We start from the raw sequence: 24,591 nt of genomic DNA, 5'->3' as shown, positions 1-24,591 counted from the left end.
CGAATCACTGTAAGACCAGCTCGTCTACAAAGTGAGTCCAGGACAGCCAGGACTACAAAAGAAGCCCTGTCTAGAAAAACCAAAACCAAAACAAAACAAAAACCCAGAACAAACAAACCCCCCAAGCCCCCCAACACCCCCCCAAAAAATACTGAATTAAGAACCTGTCTCAAAAAACCTAACCAAACATACAAACAAACAAAAAATGAATTAAGGTTGCTGTGGTGTCGTACACCTTTAATCCCACTACTCAAGAGGCAGAGGCAAGTGGATCTCTGTGAGTTCAAGGCCAGCCTGGTCTACAGTGGATGTTTCAAGACAGCCAGAGCTGCACAAAGAGAAACCCTGTCTCAGAAAAAACAAAAAACAAAACAAAACATACCCCCAAAAAACAAAAAAAAACCCAATGTCATAGCAAAAAAAAAAAAAAAAAAAAAACCAAAAAACAAAAAACAAAAAAACCCACACTCTTAGGTCTACGTGTCGGAAGCCGTGATACCTGCTGCTCACAGGTGTGCTTGGCCCCGGTTCCCACCACACCCTGGAGTAGACATCTGTGCACTGACCTGAAGAAGGCCTTACATTGACCTCAGTAATTGTGTGTGTATGTGTGTGTTGGGTTTGGTTGAGACAAGTTTCTCTGTGTAGCCCTGGCTATCTTGGAACTCCCTGTGTAGACCAAATTGGCCTAGAACTCAGAGATCCACCTGCCTTGCCTCCCAAGTGTTGGGATTAAAGATACGTGCCACCGCCTCCTGGCTCAGCGACTGGCTTGTAAGGCCACTGACAACATGAAGAATCATTACAAAACCAGGAGTGACAGGGAGCAGTACAGAGGCTCAGGGAGAAGGCAACGGGGGGGGGGGGGTTGGGGGGGGGGAATGCTTGGGGATTCGCTTAATCTGGACTTGGGGCAGCCTACACTCAGAGATGGGGATGCGGAGTCTCTGTGCGTGGTCTTCTCTCCTGCAGATGTTCATCATTGACAAGGTGGACGGCGATGTTTGCCTCCTGAACGAGTTCTCCATCACCGGCTCCACTTACGCTCCTGAGGGAGAGGTGTAAGTCCTCAGGGGGCTCCTCGGGGCTGTGTGCACACCGCCACCTCCCTCCCGTGGGATCTCCTGCTTGGTTCCCCTTCCTTCTTCTCTTCCCTGCTGTCCCAACCTGGTCCTCTCCACCCACTCCTCCGTCTCCATGTTCACTGTCGTCTCCTGTTTCTCTGTGCTCTCTGCATCTCATGCTCCGTTCTCCACTCTCTCCTGCCTTCCTCCCCACCTTGCCGCCAGCTTGAAGAACGATAAGCCAATCCGAGCAGGGCAGTATGATGGGCTAGTGGAGCTGGCTACCATCTGTGCCCTCTGCAATGACTCCTCCTTGGACTTCAATGAGGTAACCTTCTACCACCCCCCACCCCACCCCACTCCTTCCATTCCCGTGGCTCAGAGTCTGTGCTTCCTGGGCCTTCCAGCAGGAAGGGGACTTGGGAAGCAAACGTAAATGCAAGAAGGAAGTGGTTGGCTTTTTCTTGTCCCATTCAGATGATGATGTGCGTGCTGGGTGAGGACAGAGGGCAGGGAACCGAGGCACACACTTCCTCTTTCTCCTCTGCCCGTTTCAGACCAAAGGCGTCTATGAGAAGGTGGGCGAGGCCACGGAGACAGCCCTCACCACCTTGGTGGAAAAGATGAACGTGTTCAACACGGAAGTGAGGAGTCTTTCTAAAGTGGAGAGAGCTAATGCCTGCAACTCGGTGAGCTAGGACGCCCTCCACAGGCCTAGAGCCAGGGATCCCAACTGCCTAGGCAGTGGCTTTGCCCCCCAGCTTTTCCAACCTGGCCTGGGCTCCGGGGAAACCCCCTTTTCCTCACAGTGATATGGCTTCTGCTGTCCGACCACAGCACCTTGGTCTCCATCAGCTCTCAGGTCTTGGTGTTGGGTCTGGGCTGTGCAGCCATGGATCCCACAAAGTGAGATCCAAGGGACAAGGCCAGCCCCGTGGTGACCCTCTGGCTGGCTTTTCTCCATTTCTCTCTATACTTCATTATTGGTACTAGGAAATGAAACCCAGAAACTTACATGTGCTAGGAAATATTCTTTTTCCTTTTTCTTTTCTGTGGTTTTTCAAGACAGAGCTTCTCTGTGTAGCCCTGGCTGTCCTGGAACTAGCTCTGTAGCCCAGGGTAACCTTGAACTCAGAGATCTGCCTGCCTTTGTCTCCTGAGTGCTGAGATTAAAGGTGTTCACCACCATTAGCTGGCTTATTTCTTTCCTTAATTTTTTTTTTTTATCAATTCTTTTAAAAGTTCCTTTCTTGTGTAGGATGCGCAATGCTATTCTGTTGGTTCTTTGTTTGTGCAGGATGTGTGGTGGGAGCTGTGTGCTATGTGTGAATGTGGAGGCAGAGGGCTTTGGGATTCATTCTTGCCCTGCACTATGGTTCTGGAATCAGGCTTGCATGGTCATCAGGTTCTATGGCAAACGCTTTTCCCACTGAGCAATATCCACCTTATTTAAAATATTAAACATTAAATATAAAATATAAAATATTTTATATCATATTTTAAATATTAAATTTAAAAGTAAAATTTTTTTTCAGTGTTAAGGATTGAGTTTGAGGCTTCATGCCTGCTAGGCAAATGTTATTTCACTGTCACCTCCCTGGCTCTTGTTATTTTAATTTGATTCTATGGACGGTGGTTTGTTTATCTGTTTACTTCTTTGTATGTGATACTGGGACCAAGCCTCGAAGCCTCTCACATGCGAGGTTGGCGCTTTACCACTGAGCTAGTGATAGAGCTGGTAATTGAAGGCTATCATTTTTTTTCATTTTGTTTTGTTTTGAGATAAAGCCTTGTTGCACAGCCTGGATAGGTCTTGAAGTCACAGCACTATTCCAGCTTTAGTGTGCAAGTCCTGGGATTTTAGGTGTAAATCACTCTTGGCCTTGCTTGGCCTTGGCTCTCATTTTTCACTGTGTGCTAGGTACTAGGCCCACACTCTCTAATAAAGCATGTGTTATTTATATTCAAATTAATTAGCAGTGTTTGGGAAGCAGAGGCAGGAGAATTACCATAAGCTCAATACCACCTGGACTATAGTGAGAACCCTGTTTCTAAGAGTTTTGGTCACTGGGCTTGGTAGTGCACACCTTTAATCCCAGCACTCTGAAGGCAGAAACAGGTGGATCTCTGTGAGTTCCAGGCCCTCCAGGACTATAAAGAGAGACCTTATCTAAAAAAATAAAAGTCTTGGTCAAAATGGCTACATTTCCCACTGGCACCCGTCAGACAGTGCAAGTGGTACATTTCTTTGGTCACTGAATGTCCTTTTGGGCAACAGCATGCAAGGCCACTCTGTTTCTGTTGTGCTTTAAACTGGACACTTGAACATTGGGTGTGGCTCACTGGTAGAACCCAGCCTGTGAGACCTGTGAGGCGTGGGGTTTTTTGTTTGTTTTGGTTTTTTGAGACAGGGTCTCTCTGTGTAACAGCCCTGGCTGTTCTAGACTCACTTTATAGACCAGGCTGGCCTCGAATTCACAGTGATCCAGCTGCCTCTGCTGGCATGAGCCACCATGCCCAGCTGACCCATGAGTTCTATCTTCAGTCCTACAAAAATGAAAACCGAAGAGCCCACTGTCCAGATGGTAGGCACCAGCCTGGCTTTCTGCATTTGCCCTATGGGCAGCAGGCTTCGCTTTAGGCTCAGCCTCAGCAATAGGGCTACGCTGACATCTCGGTCCCTTTGAACTGTTGTAAAGAAATCTGATCTTTACCTCCCAGGTGATCCGCCAACTAATGAAGAAGGAATTCACCCTGGAGTTCTCCCGAGACAGGAAATCCATGTCTGTCTACTGTTCCCCAGCTAAGTCTTCACGGGCCGCTGTAGGCAACAAGATGTTTGTCAAGGTCAGACATCTTCAGCCCCTGACCCTGGGGCCCTTCCCTACACCGCCCTCCGAGCCTCGGAAGGTGAGCCAGGGTCTCTGCTTTCCCAGGGTGCCCCTGAAGGGGTCATCGACCGCTGTAACTACGTGCGTGTTGGCACAACCCGTGTGCCACTGACGGGCCCCGTGAAGGAGAAGATCATGACAGTGATTAAGGAGTGGGGCACTGGCCGGGATACCCTACGCTGCCTGGCCCTGGCCACCCGGGACACACCCCCAAAACGGGAGGAGATGGTTCTAGATGACTCAGCCAAGTTCATGGAGTACGAGGTGAGCTGAGCCCGAGAAGGCCCCTGTGGTCCCAGGAATTGTGTGGAGACAATTTTCCTGGTGGCTCCTTCTTGTCTGCTACTGTGCTTGTCATTCCCTCCTGTGTCAAGTCCATGGCTGTGTCCTATGGATCCCCAAATCACATGGCATTAAGATGTGACACGAAACAACTAACCCTGCTGGGCATGGTGGCACACACCTATAATCCCAGCACTCGGGAGGGCAGAGGCAGGCGGTCTGCCGTGAGTTCGAGGCCACCCTGGTCTACACAGCGAGTTCAGGACAGCCAAGGCTACACAGAGAAACCCTGTCTCGAACCAGCCTCCCCCCCCCCCGAAAAAAAAATGAAGAAAGAAAGAAAGACCTAATCCAGCTAGATTTGGTATCTCAGCCCTCATGAGATAGAGGTAAGCCAGCCTCAACTATACAAGCAAGAACCTGTTTCAAAACAACCATGAAAACAAAAGCCAGGAAAAGAAGACAGGGGCTGGAGAGATGGCTCAGAGGTTAAGAGCACTAGCTGCTCTTCCCAAGGTCCTGAGTTCAGTTCTCAGCAACTACATGGTGGTTTACAACCATCAATAGCAAGATCTGGTGCCCTCGCCCTCTTCTGGCCTGCAGGAGTACCTGCAGACAAAACACTATACATAATAACAATCTTTATTTAAAAAAAAAAAATGAAGACAGGATCCTTCAGTCCCGTGCTGCCCTTGTGTGTGGTCCTGGGGCTACAACCCAGGGCAGACAGCTCTGGCTGTCCTGGAACTTTGTAGACCAGGCTGGTCTTGACTCACAGTGATCTGTCTGCCTCTGCCTCCTGAGTGCTGGGATTAAAGACCGCGCCTCCACCTTCTCACTGAGCTCTTCTTATAGCGGCAGGCTGTGGCACTGCCAGGATATGCAGGCACTATAGGGAATGAAAGTGCTTCCTCCCTCTGAGCTCCCTCCTTTTTGTCCCAAACCACACCCTGACTTGTGACCATCTACTGTCTTTCCAGATGGATCTGACATTTGTTGGTGTGGTGGGCATGTTGGACCCACCCCGCAAGGAGGTCACAGGCTCTATCCAGCTGTGCCGCGATGCTGGGATCCGAGTTATCATGATCACTGGGGATAACAAGGGGACGGCCATTGCCATCTGCCGCCGGATTGGCATCTTTTCGGAGAATGAGGAGGTGATGGATCGCGCCTACACTGGCCGTGAGTTTGATGATCTGCCCCTGGCTGAGCAGCGGGAAGCCTGCAGACGCGCCTGCTGCTTTGCCCGCGTGGAGCCCTCACACAAGTCCAAGATTGTGGAGTACCTGCAGTCCTATGATGAGATCACAGCCATGGTGAGAGTTCCCAGAGGGCTGCCTGGGTCAAGGCTCTGAGTGTCCCCATGCATGCCCAGAGGCCCCACCGACACATGGGCGGGGGGTGGAGGGTATTCAGTGTTTGTATGGAGTCTGGGGAGGGGAAATACAGCCATCTGGAATTTGTAGTTTCTCACTTTCTCCTTCCACCCTCAGACAGGGGATGGTGTCAATGATGCCCCTGCCCTGAAGAAAGCCGAGATTGGCATTGCCATGGGATCTGGTACTGCTGTGGCTAAGACAGCCTCCGAGATGGTACTGGCTGACGATAACTTCTCCACTATTGTGGCTGCCGTGGAGGAGGGCCGTGCCATCTACAACAACATGAAGCAGTTCATCCGCTACCTCATTTCCTCCAACGTGGGCGAGGTGGTCTGGTGAGCAGCCAGGGTGGTGAGCAACAACAGGGCTGAGAGTGGGTGACCATGGCACGTGCAACAGGATTGATGTCCGGCCTCCTTCCTCTTGCAGTATCTTCCTGACAGCGGCCCTGGGGCTGCCCGAGGCCCTGATCCCTGTGCAGCTGCTTTGGGTGAACTTGGTGACAGACGGACTCCCTGCTACTGCCCTGGGATTCAACCCACCTGACCTGGACATCATGGACCGCCCCCCCAGGAGTCCCAAGGAGCCCCTCATCAGCGGCTGGCTCTTTTTCCGCTACATGGCAATTGGGGGTGAGCGAGAAGGGACTCAATAGCCCTTCTCAGTCTGCCCTTGGAACATCCCTGATACCAGCTTCTCTCAATTCAAGCTGCTCCAAGAGGCTCCTTCCTTAGCCAGCTGTCTCCTGATACCTCATCCTCTCAGCCCTGACCCCAGCTCCTTTTCCTCCCCACCACAGGCTATGTGGGTGCAGCCACTGTGGGAGCCGCGGCCTGGTGGTTCTTGTATGCAGAGGATGGGCCTCATGTCAGCTACCACCAGCTGGTAGGGAGGAGGAGGGTGGGGAGGTGGGCACTGCGAGGGCACCTTGAAGGCGCCTGTGGATCTCAGGCATCTGTCTCTTCCTCTGTAGACCCATTTCATGCAATGCACTGAGCACAACCCTGATTTTGATGGCCTGGACTGTGAGGTCTTTGAGGCCCCCGAGCCCATGACCATGGCCTTGTCTGTGCTGGTGACCATTGAGATGTGCAATGCTCTCAACAGGTAGGTCCCGCCCACGTGGATCTTCTTGCCCCGCCCTCACCTCTCTCCTCTCTCCACTCTGCCTCACCACACCTTTCTCTGTATCCCTGTCCCTCCATCTGCCTGGCCTGTGCCACAGCCTGTCTGAGAACCAGTCCCTGCTGCGGATGCCACCCTGGGTGAACATCTGGCTGCTGGGCTCCATCTGCCTGTCCATGTCCCTCCACTTCCTCATCCTCTATGTTGACCCCCTGCCGGTGAGCCTTCTGCTGCCTCTTCTCCCCCAGCCCAGGGAGCCCCCACAGGGCCTGTGGCCATAGGGTGCTCACAGCGGAGGGTAGTCCATGTCACCCTGGCCCCCCTTTTCCTCTTGTCCTGATGGCTGCTGTCCCCGCCCCAGATGATCTTCAAGCTTCGGGCCCTGGACCTTACCCAGTGGCTCATGGTCCTCAAGATCTCCCTTCCAGTCATCGGGCTAGACGAGCTGCTCAAGTTCATTGCTCGGAACTATCTGGAGGGTGAGTGACACCCCGCTTCCCTTTACCCAATCCTGAGTGGAGCGCCCCTGCCCTCTGCGCCGCGAACGCGCGTCACAACTCACCCCCCTCTTCCTTTGTAGGTGGGTAAGTTCTTTTTGGCCCTGGCAGGACCAGTGTCCCCAGGGAAGGCAGCCCAAGCCCTGTCCCCACTCCAGCTATGACTGGTGGGACTTTCCCCTAAGCTGCTCAGCCCTACGGCCCTGAGGGCCTACTTTCCCCTTGATAACGGCCTCTCTCTGTCCTCTCTGGCCATAGGATAACCGCCCCCCCTCCTCCATGTCCTTGAACCGTGTCACAGGTATTTCCCTTCCCACCTTGCCCCAGCTGCTGTACCCTGCCGCTCGCCCACCAGCCCCGCGCACCCCCCGCGGTCACTTGCGCTCGCAGCTCTCCCTGGAGCCACTGCTGCTGTTGCCACTGCCCGCTTCCACACGAGGGCCGTGCCATTACTGTGGGCACTGGCAGCTGTGAGGCTGTGCCCTGGCCTTCCAGTCTGCTGGGCTGCGCTGCGCTGCGTTGCGCTGGCTGTCTCTGCTGCTGGGGCTGTGGTGGCTGGGGTGGGCTGGGGTCTGGCACACTGCAGGTGAGTAAGGAAGGAGGCCATAGGCCCCTCGAGGTGCGTGTGCTGGAGATGCACAAGGAGATGCAGCTTTCCCTCCAGTGCCCACCTGCTCCATCCCTGCCTTTCTTCTTCCAGATCCAGAAGATGAAAGAAGGAAGTAACCAGCCCCTTCGCCCTGCCTTCCCCACCCTACAGCAACGCCTCTTCAGCCAGAGCTGAAGCACAGACCCTTCTCCCCCATCACTTCCGTTTATAAACAACTTCCCGCCCTCCACCCCCTTCAGTAACCTGCTCCCCCTCTGACCTTGTAAATCCCCTTCCCAACCTCAGTGGGGCTTGGGGCTCGCAGGGACAAGGCGACTGACTGAGCTGAGCTGCTTATTTATTGAAAATAAATGACAGAAAAGTCTGGCCTCGCCTCCATATTTCTTGGGATCTATTTCAGGTGGACAAATACCTTAGTGTCCTCTAGCCCGGAAAGCAGCTGTGTGTCCCAGGGCCTGTGTGTGAGGAGCCCGCTGCGTCCAACAAGCTTCTAGCCACAAGCTGGACATGCCACAGAGCGGGACTGGCTGCTGGCCTGAGGGGGCAGCCTGAGAGCTGCAGGGCTCAGCCTGCACCTTGGGACCCTCATCCAGGTATCATGCCTGAAGCAGGCCAGCCACCCTCGGTGGAAGTAGTGGCCCTGGGGACACCACCAGCCAGGTTTGGAGCGGGTGGGCTCCATTCTGAGACCTGTAGTCCATGCCTCACAGTTTTGGTGCAGAAAGGGGCAGCTTTACCAGCAGGAAAGCTAATCGTCTGGCCCCTCAGGAGTCCTTAATGTCCCTGATGTCCCTGAGGGGTGCCTCGTCCAGGATGCTGCGCACTTGCTCCAGAGTCTCTGCTTGGCGGATCTGCTCCAGGCGCACCTGTGTGGTGGTTGAGTGGATGCTATGGAAAACCCTGCCTGACCAGCCAGCCCCTCAGGGGTCAGCTCTGCACAGGCCATCTGTGTTCAGATGGGGGGAAGGGAAGGGGTTTCGCCTGAGGAAGTCTGGGTGTTGGCGGCCATTGGTGGGGCTGATGGTGTGAAGCTGTCACGCAGTAGAAGTGTGCAAGAGAGCCTCCATGTTTTTGATCAATAAATAGCTCACGGGGAAAGACCATGCCAGGCCTACAAAAAGGACTTCTCCTAATTAGGGGCTGTCCTGTGAGACCTAGGACGAGTCACCCAGAGCCATTCTAGTGAGGCAGGAAAGGCCAGGTCAGTACCTGTAGGGCCTGGGACAGTCGCACGAAGTCCCTCTGCACCTGTTCGCTGGTCTCCAGCTCGGCCTGCAGCCGCAGCGCCTTAGCCCTCTGTTCGGAGAGGAGGTCTGTGAGCTGGGCCTGTGGGGACAAGACATGGGGCTGGGCCCTGACTCATCTTGGGCTAGATGAGAGAGTGGGTGGCCACAGCCACAGGATGACCCACATTGTGTCCCTTCAATACCACCAGACTCTGGCTCGACCCAGGTGGCTGCTGTAGGGGCTCTCTGCCACCAGGTCTGAGGGAGACAGGAAAGGTTGGGGGGGCGCGGGCTATCACCACATAGCTGAATTACCCTAGCCAGGCCACGGTGCCACTCACCTTGTTTTGTTCTTGCTGGACCCGCTCTGTCTCTATCCTCAGGCTGCACAGGGATGCTGGGAAGTCAAGGTGCAAGGACACTAGAAGTCAGGCCCACAGGGTTCCAGCCCGCTGCTGTAGCCCCTCACAAGGCGCTGACCCCTACTCACCCTCTAGCACGTCTGTGGGAGTAAGAGAGAGAGAGGTCAAGGCTGGGTCTCCACTGCACCTCCTCCTGACGCAAGAGGCCCAGTGGGAACTTGCTGTCTTCCCTCACCTGTCTCTTCTCGCTGCACCCTCAGCTGTCCCTCCAGGCTAGCCTTGGCTACTGTCTCCTCCTCCAGGGCCTCCCGCAGCTTCACGATTTCAATGCGCAGGCGCTCAGCCTCGTGCTCCTGTGCCTGTTGCCGCGCACGCGCCTGTTGCTGGGTATTCTGCACCAGCAGATGCAGCTCCTGCAAGAGACACAAGGGGCCTGCTAGGCGCAGGGCAGAAGAGGAGGGCAGGAAACACTGGCCAGATGGACACTGTGAAAAGAGGGATGGGAGGGAGTAGAAACAAAAAAGAAGCCAAATGCCACAGTCAGAGAGGTAAGCAAGCTGCAGATGTACAGGGGGGAGTGAAGGAATGGGAGCCTGTGACTGCCACACGATACACAGGACTTTCAAGAATAGTATAGAAAGTTCCAGAATACTTAGAAGCTTCCAAACAACTCAAGTTAAATTCTCCATTATGTACGTAATGAAAACTACAATAAAAAGGGGGTAGGGAAGCTGGGCGTGGTGGCACACACCTTTAATCTCAGCACTCAGGAGGCAGAGGCAGGAAAATCGCTGTGAGTTTGAGGCCAGCCTGGTCTACAAAGCGAGTCCAGAACAGCCAAAGCTACACAGAGAAACCATGTCTCAAAAACCAAAAAACAAACAAAACCCCTACACCAAACCAACCAACAACCAAAAACCCGAGGGAGGTGGCAGTGCGGGCCTGTAATTCCAGCACGCCTGAGGCAGATGATCATAAGTTCAAGGCATCCTTGGCTATCCAGGGAAGTAAGTCCAGGCCAGCTAGGACTCTTCAAGACCATTTCAAAAAACCAAACCAGCCAGGGCTGGAGAGATAGCTCAGTGGCTAAGAGCACTGTATGCTCCTCCAAAGGACCAGAGTTCGATTCCCAGCACGCACATGGCAGCTCACAACTGTCTGTAACTCCAGTTCCAAGGGATCTGACACCCTCACACCAATGCACATAAGATAAAGTTAAAACAGAACAAAACAAAAACCCCAAACCAACTAGCCAAGAATTTAGGAAGGGAGAAATCAAAGACTACAAGGTCACACTGAGGTAGATGTTAGCCAGAGGAACTAGATGACCTACTAGTTTATGAACTAATTATTTACAGATTAAAAGGACAAAGGCTTTCAGGGAGGGCGGGGTCAGAGACTCTGAGGACCTCAAGTCATTTGAAAACAGCAAACAGCACCTGGTGTGGTGAGTGGGGGGGGGGGCTGTGACCCCACTCTCAGGCCAGCCTGTCTTAAAAAAAAAAAAAAAAAATCAAGGGCTCAAAATGTGTTCGGCAGCACAGTGCTTGTCCTGCAATTAACCCCAGCAGTGAGGACAGTGCAGGCAGCAAGGGGTGTGGTCAAAATGGCAAACATAACCACTGGCTGCTTCACTTGTGGCCAGCCCTTTTTAATTCTTTCTCTTCACACCAAGCCTGGGAAGAGGGTACAGTTCCACTTATCAGATGAAGAAAATAAGTTGTAGACACAGCTAACACACGAGAGCCAGGGTCTGTCCTCAGGTCTCCTTTGAGAGGAGGCAGCCACAGGCTGTTGACACTAGGCTTCTGGTGCCATTTACCTGTACGGAGTTTGGGAGCGCCTCACCCTTGTCCTCCCACTGCCTCGGGCCCTGGAGGGTGGAGGGTGGCAGCTGCTCAGCCCGCAGCCCTTGATTTTCTTCATTTAGCCTTTTAACCTCATGGTGCAGGCACTTGTGAGAAGTGGCCAGTTCTGCCTGGGGACAGACCAAAGGGCGAGGCATTTAGAAAGATGAGTGTCTCTAGTTCCTGAGGCTAAACTTGGAGCCCCACAGGGAGACTGACACTAGGAAGCTCTGGATGGCCTCCTGTCCTGCTCACACAAGCACAAGTATTGTGGAGGTCAGAGGACAACTTACCAAGTCAGTCAGGTCATCAGGCTTGGCGGCAAGTGCTTTTACCCACTTGAGCCAGCTTGCTAGCCCCTGAAACATGCTTTAAGTGCCAAAGTAACTACCAGTTCTCAAACTGGGAGGTGATATTCCATTTCCAGATCTCTGGCTTCTCTTTAAAACCAGGACATCAGACCAGGCCGACCTCACACACTTTTGGGTGGAGCTGGCCAGTGTTGATCCTGCTAGCTCTGTTCACAGATGGTGAGAGGCACACTCCAGGGTTGTGGGGCTAGTTAGTTCAAGATTACATAGCTCGAGCCAGTCAGGCCACCCCCAAAATCTTCACTCACTTAGTGAGAGTAGCTGGATGGGGTGGGGGGCAGGAGGGATACCCAGACTTTCCATGCCCTCTGGGGCCCCAAGTGGTCCTGACCCTTCCTCTTACCCCAGGCCCAGCACTCACCATCTGCAGCTGCACACGCTCTTGGGCCTGGCTCACGGTTCCTTGCAGAGTTCGAAGCAGCTGCTCTGAGTTCTGCACCTGGGCCAGGAGCACCTGCATCTAAGGAGGAAGGAGGATGAAACGCGAGGGATGGTGAGGGGCAGCGGGTGGCCGGGAGGGCTCTGTGGGGGCTTGACATGCGGGCTGGACTCACTTGCTTGGCACAGTCCTCATTGCTCTTCCTCAGTCCCTCCTGCAGCTCGTCCCGCTCACGGCTGACACTTTCCAGGTCCTTCTGCAGCTGCCGCCCCTGCCAGACCCAGACCTCAGCTCAGCTGGCAGGGGATTGTGCCCACCATTCCCTTCCCCATCCATCCCTCAGCCCTGCTGCTCCTCCAACAGTGGAGCGATGGAGAGACACATTTCTCCATCTCTGCTGCCATCTTCTGGGCTAGCTGCAATTTCTTTTTTTCTCCCCTCCCCCTCCCCCTTAGTACTGGGGTCTGAATTCAAGGTCTTTTTTTTTTTTTTTTTTTTCTCTTTTGGTTCTTTGAGACAGGGTTTCTCTGTATAGCCTTGGCTGTCCTGGACTCGCTTCGTAGACCAGACTGACCTCCAACTCACAGCAATCCGCCTGCCTCTGTCCCCCAAGTGCTAGGATTAAAGGCGTGCGCCACCAACGCCCGGCTTGAATTCAGGGTCTTGCACAGGCTAGGCAAGTGCTCTACCACTAAGCCACACCCCACTCCCTTTCAGTTTTGTCCTGGGCACTTCTCACCGTAACAGTATCTTCTATAGCATCTCTATGTATGCTATGCCCAACTTCCTTTGCTAGAAGGGGATCTTTCTCTCTCCCACTAGCCTCCCCATTGTAGCTTTAGTGCAGGCCCCTACATAACCAGGGAGGCAGGAATGCCCACAGGCCCTCGCCCAGTCCACTCACCTCTAGCTGCAGCTGCTCCCACTGGCTATCTGGAACAAGCTGGTACCCAGGAGGGGGTAGGTAGATGCCCTCTGGGACCAGAGTGCCAGTAGACACCAGAGAAGCTGTCTCCTCCTGCTCAGGGCTGAGGCCCTGAGGGCCTCGCAGGGAGGTACTACCGGCTGCTCCACCGAGGGAGAAGGAAGAGATGGAGGCACTGTCATCGCAGTTGTGGGCAAAGGCCTCAGCAGCTGGGCCTGCATCTCCGCTTGGCTCCTCCAAGGGTTCCAGTGGGGGCGAGGGGTTCCCTGATAGTGGAAGCAACTCCGTGGAGCCGTGCAGGGAGGCAGACTGCCTTGGTCGTCTCTAGGGAAAGTTGCAGGGAAGAGGTTGGGGCCAGTGTCCCGGGCACCCCTCCTTCCCTAAGCATCCCTGGCCATCCCTCACCTGGATCTCTTGGATCAGCTCTTCCGCCCTCAGCAGCTTCACCTTCAGCTCTGCAATCTCCTGCTCCATGGGTACCACAATCTCCCGGAGCTTCTCTGAGTCTTCATGAGCCTGGAGGGATGGGGCAGTGGGCAGTGACAGGCCCTCGTCATGAACAGCAGCCACTAATCCTCCCTGAAGATTACGCCTACCCACTTAAGACTCCAGAACACAGGCTTTTAGTGTTTTTAGGGAAAAAGAGTCAGACCCACGACTAGCTTCCTCTTGTCTACTTATTCTTCGTGCAGGTCTGCCCCAACATCCATCTTTTTTTTAAAAGATATTTTACAGACAGTTGTGAGCTGCCATGTGGGTATTAGGAATTGAACCCTGGTCCTTTGGAAGAGCAGGCAGTGCTCTTAACCACTGAGCCATCTCTCCAGGCCACCCCCCCCCACAACATCCATATTTTAAAACTGTTTTCACAGCCAGGCATGGTGGCGCATGCCTGTAATCCCAATACTAGGGAGGCAGAGACAGGCGGATCGCTGTGAGTTTGAGGCCAGTGTGGTCTACAAAGTGAGTACAGGACAACCAGGGATACACAGAGAAACCCTGTCTCGAAAAACTAAATTAAACCAAACCAAACAAAATAGAACTGTTTTCACTTATTTTTTGAATTAAAAAAAAAATTATTTATTTACTATGTATACTTGTATATAGTGTTCTGCCTGCATGTACACCTGCAGGCCAGAAGAGGGCACCAGATCTCATTATAGACGGTCGTGAGCCACCATGTGGTTGCTGGGAATTGAACTCAAGACCTTTGGAAGAACAAGCCAGTGCTCTTAACCTCTGAGCCATCTCTCCAGCCCCAAATTAATTAATCTTTTATTCCCTCATTTTTTGAGACAGGGTTTCTTTGTGTAGCCTTGGACTTGCTTTGTAGACCAGGCTAGCCTCCCACCTGTCTCTTCCTCCCTAAATGTTGGGATTACAAACCCACTGTACCTGGCTACTCTTCGAGAATTTTATACATGTACACAAGTATTTTGAGCAAATCCACCCCAAGTCCCCTCTCCAGCTCCAACGTGCATCTTTTTTTTTCTCTCTCTCCCCCAAGACAGGGTCTCTCTGTGTAGCCCTGGCTGTCCTGGACTCGCTTTGTAGACCAGGCTGGCCTCGAACTCACAGCATCCGCCTGCCGCTGCCTCCCAAGTGCTGGGATTAAAGGCATGTGCCACCACCACGCCCAGCCCAACATACATCTTTTTATACCACAGGGCCTTGGGTTTGTTTGTTTTGAGACAGGGTTTCTCTGTGTAGCCTTGGCTTTGTAGACCAGGCTGGCCTTGAGCTCACAGGGATCCGCCTGCCTCTGCCTCCTGAGTGCTGGGATTACACAGGAGGGCTGTCTAGGACCTTGGGTTTTTAATTGGGCATAGCTGAAGATGAGTTCTGTTTTCCGATACCGTCTACACCTCCCAGGTGCTTTGGAACAAAAGTGATCACACAACTTTGTTCTAGGTAATGAGATGTAAAAGCACACGTGCCATATGTGAATTCACAGGGCAACTCCTTAAAGGAAGGTGTGTCTTCTTTTACACTGCCTTGTTGGCTGCGATGTGCATGTGATTGCTTAACATTCAAGCAATCATCTTGGACCATGCGGTAATCTACTAGCGACAGTCAAACAGCAATGCAGAAGCGTAGGTTTCTTTTCTTTTTGGGTTTTTAAATTTTATTTTTATTTTATGTACATTGGTGTTTTGCCTGAATGTATGTGTGTATGAGGGTGTTGGGTCCCTGGAACAAGAACAAGAAGGGAATTGAACTCAGGTCCCTTAAAAGAACAGCCAGTGCTCTTAACCGCTGAACCATCTCTCTAGCCCCTCTTTTCTTTCTTTTTTTTTTTTTTTTCTGAAAAATTTAAATATTTTATCTTATGTATAAGCATGTTTGGCTGGCATATATACATACACTGTGTCCATATCCGGTGCGCTCAGAAGCCAGAAGAGAGCATCTGATCCTCTGGAATTAGAGCTACAGTTGTGAGCCACCAAGTAGGTGCAGGGAACTGAACCCACATCCTTTGGAGAAGCAGCAAGTGCTCTTAGTCTCTCCAGCCCCAAAAGTGTGGGTTTCCAAAGACCTGCTGAATTGCTTTATCAGTCTGGACTTTATTTTTATTTATTTTTTAAATTTTTTTTCAGTCTGGACTTTAAACAGAAAAACTCCCATCTCATTTAAATGGCCGCTGCTTTGTGTTTCCAGTCACATGCAGCCAAACCTCATCTTAGCTGACATGCCTTCCTGTTCTTACATCCCAACCATCAAACTGACCATTTTCTGACTGCCTCCTTTCAAGCGTGGGAGCCTGCAGTGGGGACAGTAAGACCGGTCCTGCCCCACTGCCATGTGCTCTGGGCAACACGTGCCAGACACGTATCATTATTACCACCACCTTTCCCAATTCACTCCATTTCAACCTCCCGAATCCCCCAATGTCTCCTTAGACAAACTAAGTTAACTCTGCACATGTCACAGACAGGGTAAGCTGTCTGCAGCCCTGGAACCCACACTCTATGTACATGCAAAATAAACAACACAGTTGAGTGCCGGGCAGCGGCATCCAAACCGGAAGCTCCTTATGCTGTCCCAGGGGCTGCCATTGATGAACCACACCCTGTCCTCTGCCCAGAGGAGGCCTGGATGCAAACAGCAACTTTAGTGGAAGTTGCCAGTTAAAGGCTTTCTTTCCTGGGCTCTCATTTTTCTGTTTGGACTTTTAAGGTGGGGTCTCAAATCCCAAGTGGCCTTAAGCTAGGGTTTCTGATTCTCCTTCCTCCACGATGCTAGGAGTACAGGCATGTGCCACCACAATGCTAGGAGTACAGGCATGTGCCATCACAATGCTAGGAGCACAGGCATGTGCCATCACAATGCTAGGAGCACAGGCATGTGCCACCACAATGCTAGGAGCACAGGCATGTGCCACCACAATGCTAGGAGCACAGGCATGTGCCACCACAATGCTAGGAGCACAGGCATGTGCCACCACAATGCTAGGAGCACAGGCATGTGCCATCACAATGCTAGGAGCACAGGCATATGCCACCACGATGCTAGGAGTACAGGCATGTGCCACCACAATGCTAGGAGTACAGGCATATGCCATCACAATGCTAGGAGTACAGGCATGTGCCACCACAATGCTAGGAGCACAGGCATGTGCCATCACAATGCTAGGAGCACAGGCATGTGCCATCACAATGCTAGGAGTACAGGCATGTGCCATCACAATGCTAGGAGCACAGGCATGTGCCATCACAATGCTAGGAGCACAGGCATGTGCCATCACAATGCTAGGAGTACAGGCATGTGCCACCACAATGCTAGGAGCACAGGCATGTGCCACCACAATGCTAGGAGCACAGGCATGTAACACCACAATGCTAGTACAGGCATGTGCCACCAAGCCTAGTTTTATGCAGTGCTGGGATTAAATCTAGGGCTTTGTACATGCTAGGCAAACACTTTAGAAACAGGACCACAGCCCTAGCCCCAGGCTCCTGTTTGATCTTTTTTTGGGGGAGGGGGGGTGTTTCAAGACAGAGTCTCTCTGTGTTAGCCATGGCTGTCCTGGACTCGCTTTGTAGACCAAGCTGGCTTTTGTTTTCTTTCGTAAGCCGGAAATTTACTCCAGCTCTTGTTTCCTCGGGTTCTAACTGAATAGCTACCTCACAGAGCTTCTGTGAAGATCAAATAAGGTAAGAATGCATACTGATCATAAGAGGGAGAATATGGAAATATACGTGCCTTAGAGTTTATTTTTATTGTCTTTGAGATGAAGGTGTTACTACATATTCCTAGGCTAGCCTCGAACCCAAAATTCTGTCTAGTTTCTCCAGTGCGTACCACCACATGCAGGTATTTTAAAAAATAATTCTTCCCGGGAGGTGGTGGCACACGCCTTTAATCCCAGCACTCGGAAGGCAGAGGCAGGTGGATCGCTGTGAGTTTGAAGCCAGCCTGGCCTACAAAGTGAGTCCAGGACAGCCAAGGGTACACAGAGAAACCCTGTCTCGAAAAACAAAACAAAACAAAACAAACAAAAAATTCTTGGCCAGTCAGTGGCACACGCCTGTAATCCCACAACTTGGGAGGCTGAGGCAGGTGGATCTCTGTGAGTTTAAGGCCAGCCTGCTCTACAGAGAGAGTTCTAGGACAGCCAGGACCGTTCGTTACACAGAGAAACCCTGTCTCAAAAAACAAAAACAAAACCAAAAAGAAACCTTCCAGGTTTCTAGGTGGCTATGGGTGTCCACACCTATAAATCCCAGCACTCAAGAGAAGCCTTCAGCAAGTTCAAGGTCACCCTGGGCAAGATCCAGTCTCAACGTGGAGGCGGGGGTGGGGGAGGGACAGGGAGACAGAGGGGCAAACGCTCAAGGTCTTAATATATTATCCAGGCTATCTTGAAGCCCTGGGCTCAAACTCCTCCTGCCTCAGCCTTCCAAATAGCTGGGACAACCAGGAGCTGTCACCATACCCAACCTCCCATTGTTATTCATGATAGTAAAGGAGGCATTATACCACAGGGGCTAAGAACAAGAACAGTTCACACTGTTGAGCACTCAGCAGTGCCTAGCACAGAAAGGGTTAATTCCCTTCCTTAGCACTGCACAGCTGACCTTGTTTCTATTAAACAAAGGCAGTCACCTCCAGCAAGGATCCTGCTAGGCTCTGGTTCTCCCTGGAGTCATTACTGTGTCCTATGACAGGCAGGCAGGGAGACAGCAATGTCTAGGGTTCCACACCCCAGGGATAGGGCAGGCCATCCCACCCCAACCTTTTCCATCTGCTTCTCCAAGGAGTCCAAGGGGTGGGCCCGGGCCAGCAGCTGTTTGAGGTGGCCTAGTTCTCGCTCCTTCTCCTCAGAGTCCTGCTGCTGCTGCTGCCGCTCCTGTTTCAGGGCTGCGATCTGGGTCTCGTAGCTGCTGATGGAGTCTGTGGGCGGGAAGGGTGGGTGCTTGGTACATGCCCTCTCCCAGGTGACCTACTGCAGCAGTTACCACGGTGAGCTGGACAGAAAGGGCCCTTGGCAAGGCCTCAGCACCTCTGTGCGCCAGTGCCCTCAGGAGCAGGAGGGAGTGTGTGACCCTGGGTGTTCCGGGATAGAGCAAGATGAAGGATAGAAGGTGTCAAACACCAGGCACACAGTGAGGACCAATTGGACAGTATGTTGCTCAGAAATATTCCAAATGAGGAACTGGCCCCAGAATATGTTTACTAAAACCAGGCATGTATGAGGCCTTGTTGTTTTTTTTTTTTTTCTTTTAATTTTTATTTGTGTGTTTTTGTTTTCTCTGTGTAGCTCTGGCTGTCCTGGAACTTGCTCTATAGACCAGCCTAGCCTCGAACTCAGAGACCTACCAGCCTCCTGTGTGCTGGGATTAAATGTATAAGTACACACCTTTAATCCCAGCATTTGGGAGGCAGAGGCTGGGGGATCTCTGAGTTCCAGGTCAAACTGGTCTACAAAACAAGGATACACAGAGAAACCCTGTGTAGGGAAAAAAAAAAAAAAAAAAAAAAAGGTGCAAGCCACCTCTGTCTGAGGCCTTGTTATTACTAAAAGGAAAAGAAGCAATATGTCATAAAGGCCAGGAATCCATTGCCATCCCATCCCAGCAAACACAAAACAGACTAGGATCCCCTAAAACCCAGGTTGAAAAGTCAGTCAACAGGAGAGTGTTCTGGTACGTGCGGAAAAGAAAATGAAAGCATTCCTTTCAGATCATTCGTCTCTCACACACATTCACTCAACTACGAGTCCTCTCTGTTGCTAGGAGGTAACCTGAAGAGAAACTGATCTTATGCATATTAGCCTCAGCATGGTGGAAGGCAGGGAGAGCTGAATATCCTGAGACACAGCTGAAGGTCAGAGCGAATGGGAGAGCTGAGTAAATCATGCTCTGACAGATAGCTGAGTTGGGCAGAGCAGTCAGCGACAATTTCCAAATAGCCAGGGTCCCCAAAGGCCCTCTGCCCTCCCTCAAGCACAGGATGAGATTATGCTTGATTGGGTGGCCAAACAGGACCTGGACCCTAAGACACGCCAGATAGAGTTCAAAGCCCCGCTTACGCAGCCTGTGACACAAACTGCAGACATGGATTACAGTATGAGCTAAGCAGCCCCCCCACCTGACTCAGGGTGCCTCTGTATAGGCCTGGCTGTCCTGGAACTTGCTCTCTAAGACCTGGCTGCCCCTGCCTCCTGAACCCTGTGATTAAAGGTGTGTGCCACTGCACACTGCCCCCCATCCTCCACCCCGCAAACTGGAATTCTTGTTATAGCAATTGTCACTTTCTATGTGACTTCAGGGGTAAACTGCACAACTGAAGATTCGATTATGGTAGCAGAGAGCGGGGCATGGTGTCACACACCTTTAATCCTAGCACTCAGGAGGCCGAGGCAGCAGGATCTCTGTGAATGAGCTCCAGGACAGCCAGAGCTATGTAGAAAGACTCTGCCTCAAAAAACAAAACAAAAAGGTAGACAGTGGTGGTACACATCTTTAATCCCTGGAGGCAGAGACGCAGGTGGATCGCTGTGAGTTCAAGACCAGCCTGGTCCATAAAGCAAGTCCAGGACAGCCAAGGCTACACAGAGAAATCCTGTGTCGAAAAACCAAACCAAACCAACGAAATTATGATAGGCCTGTAACTTCAGTGCTTGGGAGGCTGAAGTGGGGGGAATACAAGAGTGAGGCTAGCCTAAGCTACACAGTGAGACCCAGTGTCAAGCAAACCAAACTAAACTAAGCTAAAAATATCACAAATGTAGGGCTGGGAGATGGCTCAGATGGTAAAGTGCTGATCTTGTAAGCATGAGGTCCTGAGGTTCAAATCTCAGGTATCCACACAAACAAACAAACACCAAACAGACAAGCTCGGCAGCTGCTTCTCTAGAGAATTTGGTTCAGTTCCCAGCACCCACCTAGCTGCTCACAGCCACCTGTAACTCAGGTCCATCCTTTTGTGACTTCTGCAGGCATTGCATGCGAGTGGTACAGACATACACACACGACACACACACACACACACACACACACACACACAGACATACATTCAGGTAAAACACCCATACAACATAAAATACAAATAAAAGTTAAAAATATGCAGAACAGCATGTGCCTATAATCCCAGGGGTGAGGAGGCAGGGACAGGCTTGCTGGCCAGTCAGACTAGTTGAATGGTGAGCTACAGATCGAGTAAGACAGCCTGCCTCAAATATAAGTAAACAAACAAATAAAGTAGAGATCAACGAAGGAAGACACTTTAGTTTACACATGGAAGCACACCTAGGAACACACACCTGTATATAAGTGTGCGTACGCTGCACACATATACACATACACACACAGAGGGCGGGGGAAAGAAACACAAATTGCCCAGTTATTAGCAAAACAAATGCTGAAGGTCTGATATCTGTTCTTATTAATGTGTCTGGAACAATAAGTACTTGATAATAGTGATAAATATTTACTCTGGGCTCTGTAGATACAGCAATTGATCAGACAGGCCACAACCTGGCACTCACAGCTCAGTGAAGAGAGCCATGACCAGAGTAAGGATGTGGGGTGAGATGGCCTCCTCCCCAACTACCCATCCCAGAGGAAGGAATGTCAGTGCTCGGTGAGCCTGGCAGGAGGCGGTGCTGGGACACAAACAAAGGAAGACAGGACTGGCATGGGCTGGTGTGTCTGCACATGTTGGCACATCATACGAGCCCAAATAGAAGGGTGCACAAAGGATGCAGGGAAGGCATGGCTCTGAAGGCTTTGAATGCCACACCAAGGGGTCTGGAAATTAAGCTACAGATTAGCAGCAGGTGAAAGTGATGCTAAGTAGACATTAATTTTTTTCCTTTACTTATTCAGTTGTTTTGTTTTTCTTCAAAACAGGTCTGGAACTTGAGATCCTGCAGGCTCTCCCTCCTAAATGAGGTGTCCACTACCATGCCTGACCAAATATTTGTTTATCTTTTTGAGACAAAGTCTGATTATGTATCCCTGGCTGGCCTGAAATTCACTATATAGATCAGGTTGGCCTGGAACTCACAGAGATCAGCTATCCCCCTGCCTCTACCTCCCAAGTACTGGTACTAAAGGAATGCATTACCATGCCCAGCTCATTTACTTGTTTTGAATTTTCTTAGTGTAGGTGATCATGTGCTAAGTCACGCATGTGGAGGTTAGAGGGTAAATTACAGGGCTTGGCTCTCTGGTTTCTGCTGTGAGGGTAGAGGTCGGAGCACAGCTTGGGGGAACTGGCTTTCTCCTTCTGCCTCGTGGGAGATGGGGATTGTATTCAAGACACCAGGTTTTACCCACAGAGCTATCTCACTGGCCGCAGGTGCAGTTGCTTAACACGTACTAGCATTAGACAGAGAAGTTGCCAGACTGCCTGGGTTCAAATCTGCTGCCGTGTGGCTACATCACGCTGCGCAGGTTAACCTGTGTCTGTGGTCTCTGTGCTTTCTGTACACAGTCAGATAATAACTCCTACCTCAAAGAGTTTGCTATGGAGAGTAAACACAGGCAGGGATGTTAGCTCCTACCCATCACCCTAGTACCTGGGAGGCTCAAATAGGATGGTCACCTTGAGTTCCAGGCCATACTAGACTGTAGAATGAATTCCAGGCTAGCATCAGTGTAAGATCCTTGCAGCAAAAAGAGAAGACATAGCGGGGCTGGGGACACAGCTCAGTTGGCACAGGGTTTCCCTAGCAAACACAAGGCCTGGCTTAGACTCCCAGTGTTGCAGAAAGCCAGGTGTGGTAGTATATGCCTTAATACTTGCCCTTGGAGGTGGAAGATGACAAGTTTAAGGCCATTGGGATGGTTCAGTGGTTAAAGGTATTTGTCATGAAAGTCCGGATGACGTGAGGAGTTCAATTTCTGGAACCCACACAAAGGCAGAAAAAGAGAACTGAATCCACAAAGCTGACCTCTGGCTGAACAGGTGTACCACTGCACATGTGACACCCTCACAGTTCTCTCTTACACACATACACACACACACCCCTAACTGAAGAAGAAGGAGGAGGAGGAGGAGAGGGGGGGAGGGGAGGGAGGGGAGGGGGAGGAGAAGTTGTTGTGGTTGTTGACACACAGAGTATGAGGCCATCCCTGCCCTGTCTCAAAAGAAAATACCAGCTTACTTTACAGAGCATTATCTCTGTGCCTAGCTTATCCCAAGTGTTTGATAAAGAGTAGCCATTGTTCTAACTTAGGATACCTTTTCTTTTGTGTGTGTACACAAGCCAGAGGTCACTATGAATTGGCTTCTGTATTTGCTGTGTACCTTATTTCTTTGAGCTGGGCTGTCTTATTGACTTTGGAGCTCTCTGTTTTGGCTAGACTGGCTGGCCAGCAAGCTGCTGGGGATATGCCCAATCTCCAACCTCCAGAGCTGGGGTTACAGAATAAACTGCCACGCCTGGTTGAGTGAAAAAAGAGTTTTCGGCAGTTTACCATGAAGCCAAAGTCAAGGGCAGACCATAGAGGGAGATCTGTGAGGGGCTGAAGCAGTCAGTAGTCCAATAGAGCCGGCCAGAGTAATACTAATGCCAGGACACAGAAAGGGCAGGTCTGCCATCCTCAAAGAGACTCTGATCTCTGCCCAGAAGAGAAGGGCAGGTAATTGGAAATGTTGGAGGACCTAGAATCAAGAAGGCTGGTGCCTACTAATCCACAGAGGCCATGAGACAGAGGAGAGAGACATATGCATTTGTGTAAGGTGCTGTGGGGGTGCCTGGGAAGCGAGGGAACCACAGGGATAAGCTCAGAGAGAACAGGCTGAGTTTAGAGCCCCGAGGCTGAACATAAGGCTGGTGCCGGGAAATGAGAAGTTTCTGGCTCATACACAGGGCAGAGCTGACGTCAGCAAGGTTGAGATAGGACAACCGTGAGACATGGGTAAAGATGGGTGCCACACTTAGCCGTGACTTGACCAGAGTTGCTGACAACACTTGTGGTGCCTCTCTGCAAAACAGAAAGAGGTACTTAAATTCTGGTACAGACTTCTGTCTATTCAGCTACCTGAAGCTCATCTGAAGCCTTTCTCATCCTGCATTCCTGGTTAGAGGGACGCCAGGGTGGGTGTGTTGGGGAAGGGTTCCTCACCTTTCAAGATGGCCTGTAGGGAAGCCACCTCCTCTTGGCACTGTCTCTGCACTGCAGCCACCGCCTCCGCCTTGGTGCTCTCGCTCACCTCCGCCACAGCCTTCATGGTCTCCATTTCTGCCAGTGCACCGGCCAGTTCAGCACGAAGCCGGCAGAGCTCACTTGACTCGGATGTATCATTTTGCTCCTCTTGGGGCTGGGGATCTGGCGCTGTGGGGGACCAGGGACCAACTTTTCTTCCCATGGTTCTCCTAACACCTCTGCCTACCTAGCAGTCCAGTAACCTAGTCCCAGACTTCCATCTGCACAGGCCTCATCCCACTCACCTCGCCTGCCCCTTCCCACCTCCCGTAGCGTACTTGGCTCGACCGTCCAATCCCTTCCAGTGGTCCCGCTCCTTCTTCCGCCCCGCCCCCGCCCCACCCTCAGGCCACGCCCACCGATAAGGCCACGCCCATCGCGGTGGGCGCTGTGCCCCGCCCCCTTCCCAAGCCTCCGTGCTGGCAGGCTGCCGCCAGCCGCGACATTCCGCTCCGCCCCCAGCCCCCTGCTCCCCACGTGCACGGCGGAGGCCTCACGCACCGGCCACTGGCCGCCGGTGCCTCCGGTCCTCACCTAGGGTTGCTGGCGCAGCTGCTGCCATCGTCTCAGCCCAAACGGCGGATTCCCGCACTCACTGGTAATGGCACTCCCGCTTCCGGGTCCGCTCGGTTGTTTCCGGATCCGCTCGGTTGTTTCCGGATCGGGTCTGCAAGGACCGCGGAGGCTAGCGGGGGTATAGTCGAGAGAGGCCGAAGGCGTTCGAGTGGTTGCGGGGCCCTGAGTCCCGCCTTTCCTCGCCCGCCCTCCTTCGCTCCCTGGAAACTCGGAAGACTTCGGGTGTGCAGTAGTCTTCCCTGGTGCCCGCGAGTCTTTTGAGGCTCCACTCGAGCTCACCTCCGGGAACGCCGGGCCTTAGCACTGGAGGAGGCAGCGCGCGACCTCCCTCTTCCCTCCGCCCGGCCTCCCTTCCGCCGCAGTCGGGCTCGCCTTACAGCGAGGCGCTGCCCAGCCCTC

General features: G+C 52.1%; 2 protein-coding genes across 7 annotated transcripts in view; one reads left to right on the top strand and one right to left on the bottom strand.

Moving 5' to 3' along the window:
* The window catches only part of Atp2a1 (ATPase sarcoplasmic/endoplasmic reticulum Ca2+ transporting 1), a 17,424-nt gene extending 9,210 nt beyond the window's left edge, over positions 1-8,214 (top strand). Inside the window, exons 10-23 of one of the 3 annotated variants that reach the window (XM_051145214.1) lie at positions 973-1,061; positions 1,290-1,392; positions 1,622-1,753; positions 3,786-3,911; positions 4,001-4,219; positions 5,218-5,553; positions 5,731-5,951; positions 6,046-6,248; positions 6,416-6,501; positions 6,590-6,723; positions 6,842-6,959; positions 7,103-7,220; positions 7,497-7,539; positions 7,939-8,214. In XM_051145214.1, the coding sequence (XP_051001171.1) occupies positions 973-1,061; positions 1,290-1,392; positions 1,622-1,753; positions 3,786-3,911; positions 4,001-4,219; positions 5,218-5,553; positions 5,731-5,951; positions 6,046-6,248; positions 6,416-6,501; positions 6,590-6,723; positions 6,842-6,959; positions 7,103-7,220; positions 7,497-7,501 (1,890 nt within the window). In that variant the 3' untranslated portion in view covers positions 7,502-7,539; positions 7,939-8,214. Of the gene's footprint in view, positions 1-972; positions 1,062-1,289; positions 1,393-1,621; positions 1,754-3,785; positions 3,912-4,000; positions 4,220-5,217; positions 5,554-5,730; positions 5,952-6,045; positions 6,249-6,415; positions 6,502-6,589; positions 6,724-6,841; positions 6,960-7,102; positions 7,221-7,496; positions 7,715-7,938 lie in introns of those variants that run through there. The other 2 variants (XM_051145213.1, XM_051145212.1) reach the window with 2 other exon arrangements.
* Positions 8,169-24,591, bottom strand: Rabep2 (rabaptin, RAB GTPase binding effector protein 2). Of its 4 annotated transcripts, XM_051145216.1 has the most exons (14): positions 24,472-24,563; positions 24,118-24,301; positions 23,536-23,745; positions 18,195-18,352; positions 13,364-13,474; positions 12,938-13,282; positions 12,209-12,304; positions 12,016-12,114; positions 11,259-11,414; positions 9,672-9,849; positions 9,565-9,576; positions 9,416-9,471; positions 9,058-9,174; positions 8,169-8,714 (listed from the first exon to the last, which is right to left on the bottom strand). In XM_051145216.1, the coding sequence occupies exons 2-14, from the start codon at positions 24,176-24,178 to the stop codon at positions 8,613-8,615; spliced, it is 1,701 nt and encodes a 566-aa protein (XP_051001173.1). In that variant the 5' UTR covers positions 24,179-24,301; positions 24,472-24,563; the 3' UTR covers positions 8,169-8,612. The 4 variants fall into 4 exon arrangements, with proteins under 4 accessions (XP_051001173.1, XP_051001172.1, XP_051001176.1 ...); XM_051145215.1 differs by having other exon boundaries at positions 24,118-24,591; XM_051145219.1 differs by having other exon boundaries at positions 24,151-24,588.

This window comes from Acomys russatus, chromosome 5 (assembly GCF_903995435.1).
Source record: "Acomys russatus chromosome 5, mAcoRus1.1, whole genome shotgun sequence".
Lineage (NCBI taxonomy): Eukaryota > Metazoa > Chordata > Mammalia > Rodentia > Muridae > Acomys > Acomys russatus.
This window is presented reverse-complemented; position numbering and strand designations above follow the sequence as displayed.